This window comes from Carlito syrichta, unplaced genomic scaffold, assembly GCF_000164805.1.
Source record: "Carlito syrichta isolate Samal-C Ts95f unplaced genomic scaffold, Tarsius_syrichta-2.0.1 Scaffold120490, whole genome shotgun sequence".
NCBI classification, from domain to species: Eukaryota; Metazoa; Chordata; class Mammalia; order Primates; family Tarsiidae; genus Carlito; species Carlito syrichta.
In genome coordinates, this window is record NW_007064586.1 from 266,607 (window position 1) to 281,448 (window position 14,842).

Below are 14,842 nucleotides of genomic sequence, written 5' to 3' on the forward strand. Positions count from 1 at the left end.
TTGGAAGGCTGAGGCGGAAGGATTGCTGGAGCCCAGCAGGTCGAGGCTGCGGTAGCCGGAAGCGGCCACTGCACTCCAGTCTGGGCGACATAGTGAGACTCCAACTCAAAAAAAAACAAAAAGCAAAAAACAAAAAAACCCTGAAACGTTGGCCCCAGCCAAGAACCACAGATGGATATACAGACTGTCTCCATCCTTATTCTAAATATACACAACATGAGCCTATACTGGGGTAGCAAATTGTGTCAGCCTGCACTTAGAGGAAGTTTTACTGGAACAGCCTCTCCCAGTGGCTTACATATTATCCGTGCTGCTTTTATGTCGCGACGGCAGGACTGGGTAGTCGCAACAGAGCCCACGTGACCGCAAGACCAACGTATCTCTTACCTCATCCTTTGTGAGCAAGTTTGTTGCCCCAGGCCTGCACAATCATGGCAGTCCTGTTTTGCTCTGCATTTGCATTTCTGTTGTTTTTCCAGGTATTGTGTTTGCCCTTCTAATCTATAAATTTCCTGAGACAAAAGCTCTGCTTTCTTTATCAGTCAGAGGTCCTTGGTTGTAAATGACAGAGACTAATAACTCTAGTAAACGTAAGCAAAAAGGAAGTCACCAAAAGGACATTACAGGCCTCAGCACTGGCATGAACCTGAGTGGGCAGGCAACACAGGTGCCGAGTGTGAGGACATCAGAATGTTTGCTCTGACCTTTCCACCCTTGAGACACTATCTTTTTTTTTTTGAGTTGGAGTCTCACTCTGTTGCCCAGACTGGAGTGCAGTGGCCGCTCCCAGCCACCACAGCCTCGACCTGCTGGGCTCCGGTGATCCTTTCGCCTCAGCCTTCCGAGTAGCTGGAACTATAGGCGTGTGCTACCACACCCGGCTAACTTTTGATTTATTGTAGAGATGAGGGCTCGCCAAGTTCCCCAGGCAGGTCTTGAACCCGCAGGCTCAGGCAATTCACTCACCTCAGCCTCCAAAAGGCACAGGATTACAGGCTGAGCCACCGAGCCCGGCTGAGACACTATCTTAAGATGCCAGGTAGCAAAGCCTCCTAGGTAGGATGCTCCAGAATTACCCTTCTATCAAGACCAACTACAAAGCCAGGAGAGGGAATTCCTCGAAACCAACTCAGATGCTCCCTCACTCAGCACAGGACCTGGCATCAGGTGGGCATTGTTTTCATGCAATGATTAAAACAGGATCAAATCGATTTTGGCTTCCTCCTAGAATGCAGAAAGTTTGAAAGAATATTGCATTCACTTTAACAAGAAAAGCAGATAAACTACAAAGGTCATTGCTTTTCTTAAAAGTTATCAAGAGCTGAGGTCACAGGGCAACCACACAGAATAAAATCTCAGGAAAGAGAGGCCCCTCAAAAGAGAAACCGGACACAAGCACTCATCCACCTGAGACAGGGCAAGGATGAAGAGCCAATGGGCACCATACGAATGGGGAAAGAAACTTCAGCTACACTTGCTTTTAATTAACAGAGACAGGGTCTCGCTATGCTGCCCAGGTTGGAATACAGTGGCTGTTCATAGGCACAATTCCACTATTGATTGGTATGAGAGTTTTGACCTGCTCTTTCCAACCTGGGCCGGTTCACCCCTCCTTAGCCAATCTGGTGGCCCCCTGCTCCCAGGAGGTCACCATATTGATGCCAAACTTAGTGTGGACACTTGACTGGCATAGAGCACTACAGCCCAGAACTCCCAGACTCCATCTCCCACCTCGACCTCTTGAGTAGCTGGGACTAGAGGTGCACACCACTAAAATTTTTAATGAACTGTTAAAAGGCAAGTGTGGGCTACTGTAAGTATAAAACCATTCACACAAGTGGAATTCGCACCCACTCGGTTTCTCAACAAACCTCCACTGAGTGTGCTCCTGATGAAGACTGGATACAGAGCAGGAGACCAGAAAGAGCCTCCCTCAGTGATGTAGACCAGGAGGAGATGAACAGTGGCAATAAAAATGGATAAAGCCCAGCCTGGCCCCTTCTCCACAGAACAAAAGCCTTAGTAAGTGACTGGGAGTAGGCGAGAAAGTCCTGTTTCTCACAGCACACAGGTGAGGACCCATTTGGGCAGGTGAAAGGGTAAAAGAAAAAAAATCCACTACCCCCGTGGGCAGGGCAGTATCACTGAGAAAGCCTAGCTCCAAGCCCTGGGCCACAGGGACTGCCCGAGACTGAGGCTGGGCCAGGATAACAGGCAGCCCCCCCCCCAACTTCCCCTCCCCTAAGCTGACAAGCACCAGGTAGAAAACAAAAAGAATCTACCATTGGGAAAAAAACAAAATCAAAATCCAACTGAGCTTTACTCCTAACCTGACTGTCTTGATCCTGCATTCTAACAGCATGCCCACCTCTAGGCATAAACACACCTCGGTCTGTACTGTCTTACTCCTAATGTCTAATATACTTTTTATTTATTTAGTTTCTTTGTTTCCTCTACATTTTAATCTTTTTTTAAAGATAGAGACAAAGTGCTGAGATTACAGGTATGAGCCACCATGTTCATCCTCTCATAATTTTTTATTGAATACTAGCCATCAGGCCTGGCACAATGGCTCATTACAGGCTCATCACAGTGGCCTGTAATCTCAGCACTTTGAGAGGCCGAAGCAGGAGGACTGCTTGAGGCCAGGAGTCTGAGAACAGACTGGGCAACACAGTGAGACACTGTCTTCACATAAAATTCTTAAAAAACTAGTTGGGCATAGCGGCACGTGCCTGTAGTCCCAGCTACTCAGGAGGCTGAGGTGGGAGGATCATTTGAGTCCAGGAGTTCAAGGTTACAGTAAACTATAACCATGCCACTGCACTTTAGCTTGAGTGACAGAGTGAGACCCTCTCTAAACTAAACAAACATACAATAAATAACTATGACTAATATTAAAGGCTCTAGCGGAAAAAGCAGACAAAATGCATGAACAGATGAGGAATTCCAACAGGGAGCTGGAAGCTGCAAGAGTCAAATGGAAATGCTAAAAATAAACCTACAGTAGCAGATACGCAGGATGATTTCAACAGGCTCATCATAAGATCTGATATAATCAAGGAAGGAATTAGTGGAAGACAGGCCAACAGATATTATCTAAAACCAATTACCCAAACTGACACGCAAAGAGAAAAACAAGTAAAAACAGAATACAGAGAATGCAAAAGCTGGGGGACAGTATTTGTTTTTTGTTTTGAGTCAAGAGTCTCACTCTGTTGTCCAGGCTGGAGTGCAGTGGCACACTCACGGCCACTGCAGCCTCAACCTGCTGGGCTTAGGTGATCCTTCTGCCGCAGCCTTCCAAGTAGCCAGAACTACAGGCAGATGCCCCCATGTCCGGCTAATTTTTTTTTTTTTTTTTGAGTTGGAGTCTATTGCCCAGGCTGGAGCAAGGTGGCACGCTCACGGCCACTGCAGCCTTGACCTGCTGGGCTCAGGTGATCTTTCTGCCTCAGCCTTCCAAGTAGCTGGAACTACAAGTGCACTCTACCACGCCAGGCTAATTTTTTGATTTATTGCAGAGACGAAGTCTCACCAAGTTGCCCAAGCTGGTCTTAAGCCCCTGGGCTCTGACAATCCTCTTGCCTCGGCCTCCCAAAGTGCTGGGATTACAAGCTTGAGCCACTGTGCCCAGCCTGGGGGACAATATTAAATGGTCTAATGTCAGTATAATCAGAATCCCAGGGGGAAAAGAGGGAGAGGAAAAAGCAGAAGCAATGTCTGAAGATATAACAGCTGAGAATTTTTTTAACAATAATTAAAGATATAAAAACACAAGATCCAAAATGTCCAGAGAACTCCACAGCAGGATAAATACCAAAATAAATATGCAGACCCATCATACTGAAGCAGCTAGAACCAAAGATAAACCACTGAAAGCATTTGGAAAGATAATAGCAGACCTCTGGTCAGAAACTATGCACACCAGAAAACAGCACAGAGTAACACTAGAGGAATTTGAAGCTGGTGGCACACTGAAGGTAACCAAAGCAACAGCAAAATCCAAATCCAGCTCAACATCTGACAAGACGAACTCATTCTTGCACACTAACAGCCTAACAATAGAAGGATGCTCATTTAAAGTATTGAAAGCTGGCCAGGCACAGTGGCTCTGCCTGTAATCCCAGCACTCTGGGAGGCAGAGGCAAAAGGAATGCCTGAGCCCTTGGGTTTGAGACACATCGGGGCAACTTGGTGAGACCTCGTCTCTACAATAAATCAAAAATTAGCAGGATGTGGTAGCACGCACCTGTAGTTCCGGCTACTTGGAAGGCTGAAGCGGAAGGATTGCCAGAGCCCAGCAGGTTGACGCTGGGGTGGCTGTGAGTGTGCCACTGCATCCCAGCCTGGGTGATGGAGTGAGACTCCAACTCAAAAAAAATAAAGTACTGAAAGCCTGGGCGCAGTGGCTCATACCGGTAATCTCAGGACTTTGGAAGGCTGAGGCAGGAGCATTGCTTGAGGCTAGGAGTTAGAGACGAGCCTGGGCAAGAAACCTTGTCTCTACACAAAAACTAAAAATTTTTTTAAAAAAGTGAAAAACACATAACTGATAAGAGATATGAATCCAGAATGAATTAAAACACTCAAAATTCACTTAAGAAGGGTTAGGGCATGATGGCTCACGCCTGTAATCCCATCACTTTGGGAGGCTTGAGGCATAAGGATTGCCTGAGCCCAAGAGGGACACTTCATCTCTACAAAAAATTTTTAAAAATTAGCTAGTCATGGTGGAGAATGTCTGTAGTCCAAGCTATTTGGGAGGCTGAGGCAGAAGGATCACCTGAGCCCAGGAGGTTGAGGCTGTTTTGGTGACAGAATAAGACCCTGTCTCAAAAAAAAAAAAAAAAAAAAAGGGGAGAGAAGTTGAAGAGACACATCACCCCAGATACACAATACATGAATGGTGAATGAATACTTGAAAAGATCCTCAAAATGATTAGCCATTAGGAACATGCCGTCTAAAAATATGGCGACACACCAATACACACTTCTTAGAATGGCTAAAAACAAAAACCCTAATACCCAGTGCTGGTGAAGATGTGAACATCAATTCCTCCCTGGCAATCCCTGACCTGTTTTCTGTCCCTACAGTTTTTGCCTTTTCCAGACTAGTATATACATGGAATAATCCAGGATGCACTATTTGAGCCTGTCCTCTTTCACCTAACACAGAAGTTGGTAAGCTATGACCCAGAGCCTGTTTTTGTATGGTCTGTGAGTTACAAATGATTTCTTTTTGAGTCGGAGTCTCACTCTGTCACCCAGACTGGAGTGCAGTGGCCGCTCCCGGCCACCGCAGCCTCGACCTACTGGGCTCCGGCGATCCTTCCGCCTCAGTCTTCCAAGTAGCTGGAACTACAGGCGCGCGCTACCACGCCCGGCTAATTTTTTGAAAATTTATTGTAGAGATGAGGTCTTGCCAAGTTGCCCAGGCGGGTCTCGAACCCGTGGGCTCAGGCAATCCACTCACCTCAGCCTCCCAAAGGCGCGTGATTACAGGCTGAGCCACTGAGCCTGGCTACAAATGATTTCTTAATGTTGGGAGAAAAAAAATCAAGAAGAGGGTATTCATGACATGTGCAAATTATGTGAAATTCAAACTTTAGTGTCCATAAAAGTTTTACTGGAACAGAGTTACCCATTTGTTTACCCATTGTCTATGGCTGCTCCCATGCTACAAAGGCAGAGGTCTCTATAGTTATGACAGAGACCGTATGACCTGCAGAGCCCAAAACATTTATCATCTGGCCCGGTACAAAAAAAAATCCTGTTACAAAGTTAAGCATATACTTATCAAGTGACCCAGGAAATTCTCCCCTGGGTATTCCCCCAAGAAAAACGAAAATCTAGCCCAAGTTTCACCTGTATGCAACCTACTTGTGTAGTAAAGCCCCATGAGTACCCCACAGCTCTAAAACTAAAAAATAAAAATAAAAAAATAAGCCAGGCTCGGTGGCTCAGCCTGTAATCCCGCACCTTTGGAAGGTTGAGGTGAGTGGATTGCCTGAGCCCGCGGGTTTGAGACCTGCCTGGGCAACTTGGCGAGATCTCATCTCTACAATAAATCAAAAAAATTAGCTGGGCGTGGTAGCACACGCCTGTAGTTCCAGCTACTTGGAAGGCTGAGGCGGAAGGATAGCCGGAGCCCAGGAGGTCGAGGCTGCGGTGGCCGGGAGCGGTCACTGCACTCCAGTCTGGGCGACAGAGTGAAACTCCAACTCAAAAAATAAATAAATAAATAAATAAAAAATAATAAAAAATAAAAAAATAGAACTAAAATCCATGTTCACGAAATCTGCATCAATTGCTTACAGTGGCTTTATTTTTAACTGCCTAAAACTGGAAACAATCCTCATATTCCCTCAGCTGGTCAATGGAAGAACAGACTATGGTACATCCACCCACACAAGGGAATATTACTCAACAACACAAAAGAATGAACTATTGATGCAATCGACATGGATGAATCCCAAATGCATTCTGCCAAGTCAGGGGCAACTTTGTTCTGTCAAGGCCAGATGGTAAATGTTTTAGACTCTGTGGGCTTTCCAGTGGCTGATAAGCCTCTAGACTGTGTTATCACTCCTTAGACTTGGAACCCACAGAACGGCTTCTACTTTCTGATACATTGAGTGCAGACACCAAACCAGGAGACCGGGAATATGGCAGAAATGAACATCCCCTAAGACCCACTCACTCATTTTTCCCTGATAACAGAATCCCCAGTGTACTAGGGCACATGAAACAGACTACATTATTTTTTCCTCACAGTCTGATGTAACCACGCAACTAAGCTGTGGCCAATGGAAGATAAGAGGAAGTAGGATGTATAACTTCCTGAGAAGGAGCTACAAAAGGGGATGCTTTTTGACAACTTTTCTCCTGACTAAAATACAGACATCTTGGATCACGAGGCAGTCAACATATGCTGGGGCTGCAGGAGCAGTGAGTCAGGGGGCCTCTGGACCTCACAGCTTTCTGAAGCCTTTCTTTTTTTGAGTTGGAGTCTCACTCTGTCGCCCAGACTGGAGTGCAGTGGCTGCTCCCGGCCACCGCAGCCTCAACCTGCTGGGCTCCGGCGATCCTTCCGTCTCAGCCTTCCGCCTCAGCCTTCCAAGTAGCTGGAACTACAGGTGTGTTCTACCACACGCGGCTAATTTTTGATTTATTGTAGAGATAAGGTCTCGCCAAGTTGCCTAGGCGGGTCTCGAACCCGCGGACTCAGGCAATCCACTCACCTCAGCCTCCCGAAGGCGTGGGATTATAGGCTGGGCCACTGAGCCCGCTGAAGCCTTTCTATGTGCTCTGGAGTGCCTACTTCTGGGCTTCTATCTCGAGAAAGAATGAGTTTTATCTTGTTGAGGTCATTCTTGTTTTGGATTTCTTTGACTTATACTCAAAGCAGATTATAACTATACATTCTCAGCTTGGTTCTTCTTCAACCATTGATGCTGATAGCTTCGCACGCCCTTCCACCAAATTCCCTTCTTGCTTAAGTGAGACAGATGGGTTTCTATTCTGCCTTTCAAACAAAGAACCTTAACTGATAAAACAAATTCTGCACACTTTGAAAAATGTAAACAGTTTTTGGGTTGAGTGTCAATTGCATGAATAAAAGCCAAAAAAAAAGTCTAAGATGCAATTCCAGACACACGTCAACCTACCTCATCCTATTTTCTTACGTACCTGTGGCCCAGTAGTAAATATCCCAGTCATTACTAGGCTCATTAATCAGACGGTCATAGAGGTTCAGCTGCTTCTCTGTCATGTGGTGCAGGTATTCTTTAGCAAAAAGGCTAAACATGAGAAAGAAAGAGTAAGTGTTGAAAAGGCCATCTCTAGTCTAAGATGAGTAATGCTGACTCCTGCTCCCATACCTGAGGAGAATGCAGTTCTCCAACATTCCCCTCTTTCTGCTCTCATAGAGCAGGCGGGCTCTTTTGGTTTCTATGGACTCATCGGTTCTCTCCTGCCATGGAGGCAAAGGTATTTCAATCAGGTCTTTCTGGGAATCTGCTGGGCTGTCACCTCTGTAGGAGCGTCTGAACGACATCACACTGCACAAAGGAGACAATAGGCTGTGCCTTGTCAGAGCAAGCATCTGAAACAAACAAAGCACAAACACCTTCACAACGTCAGCTACCATCGCTATCATTTACTTGTGCTTACTAGGTGCTAACCACATCAGTCCCAGTTAGTTGGCAGGAAGTTATGCTAATACTGACCCCATGTTCCACCGAAGAAACAGAGGCTCAGAGGGGTTAAGTAACTTAACCCAAATCATCCAAAGAGTACTGGCAGTTAGGATTAAAACCCAATCCTAACTGCAGACGTGGTCTTAACTAGTGCCTTTCCAGAAATTATCCCAGCAGAACTTCTCCTTCTGTTGGACTTCCTTAAAATTCTTACAGTATGGTTTATATTCTATCCACATGCTTGTGTTAAATCCTGAGCATACAGAGATGGTGTGATCCCTAATCCTCCAGGGGTTCCCAATCTGGAGAAGAGTATGAATTATCAGTAGACGATGTCAGTCAGGTGCGGTGGCTCAGCCTGTAATCCCAGCACTTTGGGAGGCCAAGATGAGAGGACTGTCTGAGCCTGCATGTTCGAGACCAGCCTGGGCAACTTTGTGAGACCTCATCTCTACAATAAATCACAAATAAACTAGCCAGGTGTGGTGGCGTGTGTCTGTAGTTCCAGCTACTTGGAAGGTTGAGGCGGAAGGATCACCTAAGCCCAGCAGATCAAAGCTGCAGGGGCCATGAGGGTGCCACTGCACTGTAGCCTGGGTGACAAGAGTGAGACTCCAACTCCAAAAGAAAAAAAATATATAGACAATGTCAAGATAGTGACCTCAGCAAGTTATAAAGATGGTGGAGTGTAGGAAGCCTCAGATTCTCTTCTGCCTGATGGAGACACTGACTCAACAACAATATATAGACCAGCACCCTTTGTGAGAAATCCAAAAACCAGTTAAGAGACTCCTGCACCCCAGGTGAGCACAAAACCAGCTGAATTCGGCAGAAAAAAGTGCAGCACTTATTTCACCACCCCACTGGCTCGGAACTACAGAATCACAATAGCTCCAGCTTCTACCTGGAGAGGGAAAGAGAAGACTGAAATATACATCCAACATTCAGACTTTTGGGGTGCTCACCCAAGGGGCTGGTTTCTGTCTTGCCTGAATCTAAGTGCTAACAGGAAAGGGCACCAGGTTGGAGGCCATGGAGAAAAAGGCAACAATCTGAACTGGCAAGCACTCATCATGGTCCCCATCCCTGGCTTAGTGTGGAACGAGCAGGAGAAAACCCCTACCTCCCAGCTTCTCCCTGGGAAAAGAGTTTGAGTGTACATCTAACATCCCAGCTTTCCGGGGGCCTGCCCATGGGACCAGTTTCTGTCTCAAAACACTTGACAAGGCCTAGCAGGCTTTAGATGCCTGCAAGACCCGAGAGCAAAAGAGCTGGGCGGCTTGCTGCTGATTCAAAGAATCCCTGCAATGGCGGAGAGTCCAACACAACTTAGTGACCTCTCCCTAGGGCGGTTAGAGGGCAGTGGAGGAAGAGAGTGGAGTATGCACCCAACACTCTGGCTTTTTGACGTGCTGTCTGAGGGACTGATTTCTGTCTGGCCCAACTTGGAGCACTGATGGAACCTGGCATACCTTAGAAATCTGGGGGCCACCGAATAAGAACACTGGACGATTTGTGGTAGCTCCAGAGAAACTGCAGCAAAAGAGGCAGATACCAGAGGGAGCAAGAGATGATGAGTTCCTGAGAAAGAAAACTGGGATATCCCTCTAATTGGGAATTTACACCCACAAGTCCAAAGAAGACACATTCTCAGAAAAGGATTGAGAAAACCTCAGAATCTCTAACCAGGTTTACTGGCAAAGTTCAATCACCAGTATGAAGACAGCCCACAAAGACTGGGAGAGATAGATGACTTTTTTCCAATGCAGGGATCATAGGGCAAAGTTACAAGGATTATGAATAAACAGGGAAACACGAACCAATTAAAGGAACAAACTATCTTAAAGAAACAGTTATTGGCGAGACACAGTGGCTCACACCTGTAATACCAGCACTTTGGGAGCCCAAGGAGGATTGCTTGCGCCCAGGGATTCAAGACCAGCCTGGGCCACATAGTGAGACCCTGTGTTTACAAGTAAAAAATTTAAAAATTAGCCAGGTGTGGTAGTGGTGTGCACCTGTAGTCCCAGCTACTCAGGAAGCTGAGCAGGGAGGATAACTTGAGCTCAGGTGTTCAAGGCCGGCTGTGGTAAGCCATGATCATGCCATTGCACTCGACTTGGGTGACAGAGAGAAACCCTAACTCAAAAAAAAAAAAAGGAAAAAGAAACAGAGGTATATGAATCACCTGACAAAAAACTCAAACTAACCATAACAAAGCTGTTCAACAAGTTCAGGAAAGTGATGAACAAAATAAGAATATCAATAAAAAGAAAGAAAACAAAAAAAGAAGAACTAAACAAAAACTCTGAAGAATATAATAACTGAATTGAAAAATTCACTAGAGGGGATCAACAGCAGACTTGATTAAGCAGAAGATTCAGCAAAATAAAAACAGGTCATTTGAAATTAATCAGAGAATTAAAAAAGAATGAGTGAAGAGAGCCTAAGGGAGTTATGGGACTCTATAAAGCAGATCAATATAAACATTATGGGATTCCCAGGGGAGACAAGAAAGAGAAAGGGGCAAAAAGCTTCTTGAAGGACTAAAGGCTGAAAATCTCCAAATCTGGGGGAAGAAATGGATATCCAGATTCAAAGATTCCAACTAGCATGAACCCAAAGAAGTCCACACTGACACACATTATAATCAAATTGTCAAAAGTTAGAAAAAGCCAGGCATGGTGGTGTATCCCAGCTACTCAGGAGGCTGACGTGGGAGATCACTTGACCCTAAGAGTACAAGTTCAGTTTACGCAACATAGCATGAGTCTAACTCTTTAAAAAAAAAAGTCAGAAAAGAGACACCAGTGATGTGCACACACAGAGAAAGACCATGCGAAGATATGATGAAAAAGGCAGCCATCTGCAAGCCAAGGAGTAAGGCCTTAAAAGAAATCAAACCGGAGGGGCTCGGTAGCTCAGCCTGTAGTCCCAGTGCTTTGGGAGGCCGAAGTGAGTGGACTGCCTGAGCCCGAGGGTTCGAGACCCACCTGGGCAACTTGGCAAGACCTCATCTCTACAATAAATCAAAAATTAGCCAGGTGTACACTCCAGTCTGGGCGACAGAGGGAGACTCCAACTCAAAAAAAAAAAAAGAAACCAAACCTGCCAATACCTTGATCTTGGATTTCTAACCTCCAAAAGTATGAGAAGATTAATTTCTGTTATTTCAACAATCCAGCCTGTGGCATTTTGTTATGGCAGCCCCAGTAAACTAATATAGCACAATGAAAATTCAGATTCCTAGCCGGACTCGGTGGCTCAGCCTGTAATCCCGCGCTTTGGGAGGTGAGTGGATTGCCTGAGCCTGCGGGTTCGAGACCAGCCTAGGCAACTTGGCAAGACCGCGTCTCTACAGTAAATCAAAAGTTAAGCCGGGCTTGGTGGCTCAGCCTGTAATCCCGCGCCTTTGAGAGGCTGAGGTGAATGGATTGCCTGAGCCTGAGGGTTCAAGACCCGCCTGGGCAGCGAGACCTCATCTCTACAATAAATCAAAAAAATCAGCTGGGCGTGGTAGCACATGCCTGTAATTCCGGCTACTCGGAAGGCTGAGGCGAAGGATCGCCGGAGCCCAGCAGGCGAGGCTGCGGTGGCCGAGAGCGGCCACTGCACTCCAGTCTGTGTGACCGAGTGAGACTCCAACTCAAAAAAAAAAAAAATTAGCTGGGCACAGATAGCACGCACCTGTAGTTCCAGCTACTTGGAAGGCTGAGGCGGAAGGATCGCCTAGCAGGTCACGGCTGCGGTGGCCAGGAGTATGTCACTGCACTCCAGTCTGGGCATCAGAGTGAGATGCCAACGCAAAAGAAAGAAAAAAAAAAGGAAAATTCAGATTCCCAAGCCCCACGCAAAACATTCTGGATCAGACTCTCTTGGATTGGACCCTGGCAAATGCATTTTTAACAAGCCATCTGGGAGATTCTCTGCACAGTGAAGGTAGAGATTACCTTCTGTACTAAAATAACATGATTAAGTAATTTCTACAGAAATGTATAAAGATGAGGAGGACCATCATAATTAGTGTAGGAAAGTTGTTCTAATAATTAGAATCTCGTGGTTATTTTAGCCAAATCTCACCCACTTTTTTCTGTTACTATCAAGGCAGCATTCTGGAAGTGAGACAATATTAGGTGTCACATGGATCTGATCCTAAAGAACTGTGTGACACTGGTATGAGATGTATCAAAGAAATTGTCACTAGGAGTTTATATTGAAATATATTTGAGTTGTCTTGGCAGCCATGAATAGCTTTGAAAAATAATTTCATGCTTCTGTTTCATGTTTATATCCTTTATTAGATAGTTATTTTTCAAAAAAAAAAAACTGTCAAAACTCGGACAGAATTTTAAAAGCAGCAAGAAAAAGCAATTCATCACATACAGAAGGACCTCCATAAAACTTCCAGAAGATTTCTTAACAGAAACCTTGCTGGCAAGGAGTGGGATGATCTAATTCAAAATGCTGAGAAAAAAATTGCCACTCAAATAAATTATATCCAGCAAAACTGTCCTTCAAAAATGTAGAAGTAAAGATCCACCAAATACACAAAAGCTAGGGAGTCCATCACCAGTAGGCCTGCCTTACAAGAAATGCTAAAGGGAGTCCTTCAAGTAGAAATGAAATGATGCCAGATAGCAACACAAAAGCATATGAAAATATAAAGCTCACTAGTAAAGGTAACTAAACAAACAAAATACTGTAATACTGTTAACAGTGTGTGGAAATCACTTTTAATTTTGATATAGAAATTTTCAAAAACTTATAAAAATAACTACGACTACAAAAATGGATATACAGTATAAAAATATAAAATGTAAAATATAAAATCCAGGGATGCTGTCTGGAAGCACTCAGAATGATCCAGCGTCGTTCCTACAATACAGCTTCTAATAAAACTAGGCTGTCCCAAATCCCTGGTAATAGATTCATTTACATATATCCCAAGAAGGCTGGGAAAGTACCAAAATCTGCATGTGGCATGTGCCCAGGCAGACTTAGGTGGGTTCGTGGTGTGTGACCTAAAGTTCTTATGAGGTTGTCCAAAACAAAAAAACATGTCAGCAGAGACTACAGTTGTTCCTTGTATGCTAAATGTGTTCATGACAGGATCAAGCATGCTTTCCTTATCAAGGAGCAGAAATTTTTGAAAACTGTTAAAGGCACAAGCAGAGTCAGAAAGCTAAATTAAAAAATGAAGCGTTGAGTAATAAAAATTAAAAGACTTCTATGCCCTTTTCCTTTCCTGTTTAAAAAAAAAGAAAGAAGCCGGGCTCGGTGGCTCAGCCTGTAATCCCCCGCCTTTGGGAGGCTGAGGTGAGTGAATTGCTTGAGCCCACGGGTTCGAGACTCGCCTAGGCAACTTGGCGAGACCTCATCTCTACAATAAATAAATAAAAAAAAAAATTAGCCGGGTGTGGTAGCACACGCCTGTAGTTCCAGCTACTTGGAAGGCTGAGGCGGAAGGATTGCCGGAGCCCAGCAGGTCGAGGCTGCGGTGGCCGGGAGTGGCCACTGCACTCCAGTCTGGGCAACAGAGTGAGACTCCAACTCAAAAAAAAAAAAAAAAGAAAAAAGACTTTTAAAAAAGTTTTAGTTTATGACATCAGTAACATAAAAGAGGGAGTAAAAAAGCTGAGTTTTTACATGTAATGGAAATTAAGTTAACAGCTTAAAGTAGACTGTTATAACTACAATATGCTTTATGTAAGCCACATGGTAACCATAAAGAAAATGGAAATCAATCTGTAGAAGACACACAAATGGCTGGGAGCAGTGGCTCATGCCTGTAATCCCAACACTTTAGGAAGCCAAGGTGAGAGGACTGCTTGAGCCCAAGAGTTCCAGACTAGCCTGGGCAATATAGTGAGACTTCGTCTCTACAAAAAAATTTTAAAAATTAGGTGGGCGTGATGATGCGTGCCTGTAGTCCCAGCTACTTGGGAGGACTGTCTGAACCCAGGAGGTTGAGGCTGTGGTGAGCTGTGATCCTGCCACTGCAGTTCAGCCTGGGTGACAAAGTGAGACCCCAACTCAAAAAAAAAAAAGACACCAAAGAAAATCAGAAATTAATCAAAGTATATCGCTACAAAAAAATCAATGAAACACAAAGAATGATAGCAAGAGTAGAAAAAAGGACAAAAAAACTTATACACAGAAAACAATTTACAAAGTGGCAACAGTAAGTATAGTTAATTCTTTGTATCCACAGGTTCCAGCTGTGGATCAAAAATATTTTTAAAAAATCTCAAGTCTGCCACAGTGGCTCATGCCTATAATCCCAGCACTTTGAGAGGCTGAGGTGAGAGGACTGCCTGAGCCCACAGGTTTGAGACCAGCCTGGGCAATTTGGTGAGACATCATCTCTACAATAAATTTTTTTAAAAAATAGCTAGGCATGGTGGCTTGCAATTTTAGTTCCAGCTACTCGGAAGGCTGAGGTGGAAGGATCACCTGAGCCCAGCAGATAGAGCCTGCAGTGGTCATGAGCATGTCACTGCACTCCAGCCTGGGAGGCAGAGTGAGACTCTGATTCAAAAAACAAAAACAAGCCGGGCTCGGTGGCTCAGCCTGTAATCCCAACGCTTTGGGAGGCTGAGGTGAGTAGACTGCCTGAGCCGGCGGGTTTGAGACCCACCTGG

The 14,842-nt window shown here is 45.0% G+C and overlaps 1 protein-coding gene across 1 annotated transcript; it reads right to left on the reverse strand.

Moving 5' to 3' along the window:
• Positions 1-7,626: 7,626 nt before the first annotated feature.
• Positions 7,627-8,111, reverse strand: SDHAF2 (succinate dehydrogenase complex assembly factor 2). The gene is made up of 2 exons (XM_021707557.1): positions 7,884-8,111; positions 7,627-7,802 (listed from the first exon to the last, which is right to left on the reverse strand). The coding sequence occupies exons 1-2, from the start codon at positions 8,105-8,107 to the stop codon at positions 7,685-7,687; spliced, it is 342 nt and encodes a 113-aa protein (XP_021563232.1). The 5' UTR covers positions 8,108-8,111; the 3' UTR covers positions 7,627-7,684.
• Positions 8,112-14,842: the final 6,731 nt, after the last annotated feature.

Excerpts from the sequence above, each read along its gene's own strand:
- SDHAF2 (XM_021707557.1), bottom strand. The coding sequence starts at position 8,107 with ATGCTTGCTCTGACAAGGCACAGCCTATTGTCTCCTTTGTGCAGTGTG. Across the intron at positions 7,803-7,883 it reads GAGAACTGCATTCTCCTCAG|CCTTTTTGCTAAAGAATACC; the intron begins GTATGGGAGCAG and ends TCTCATGTTTAG.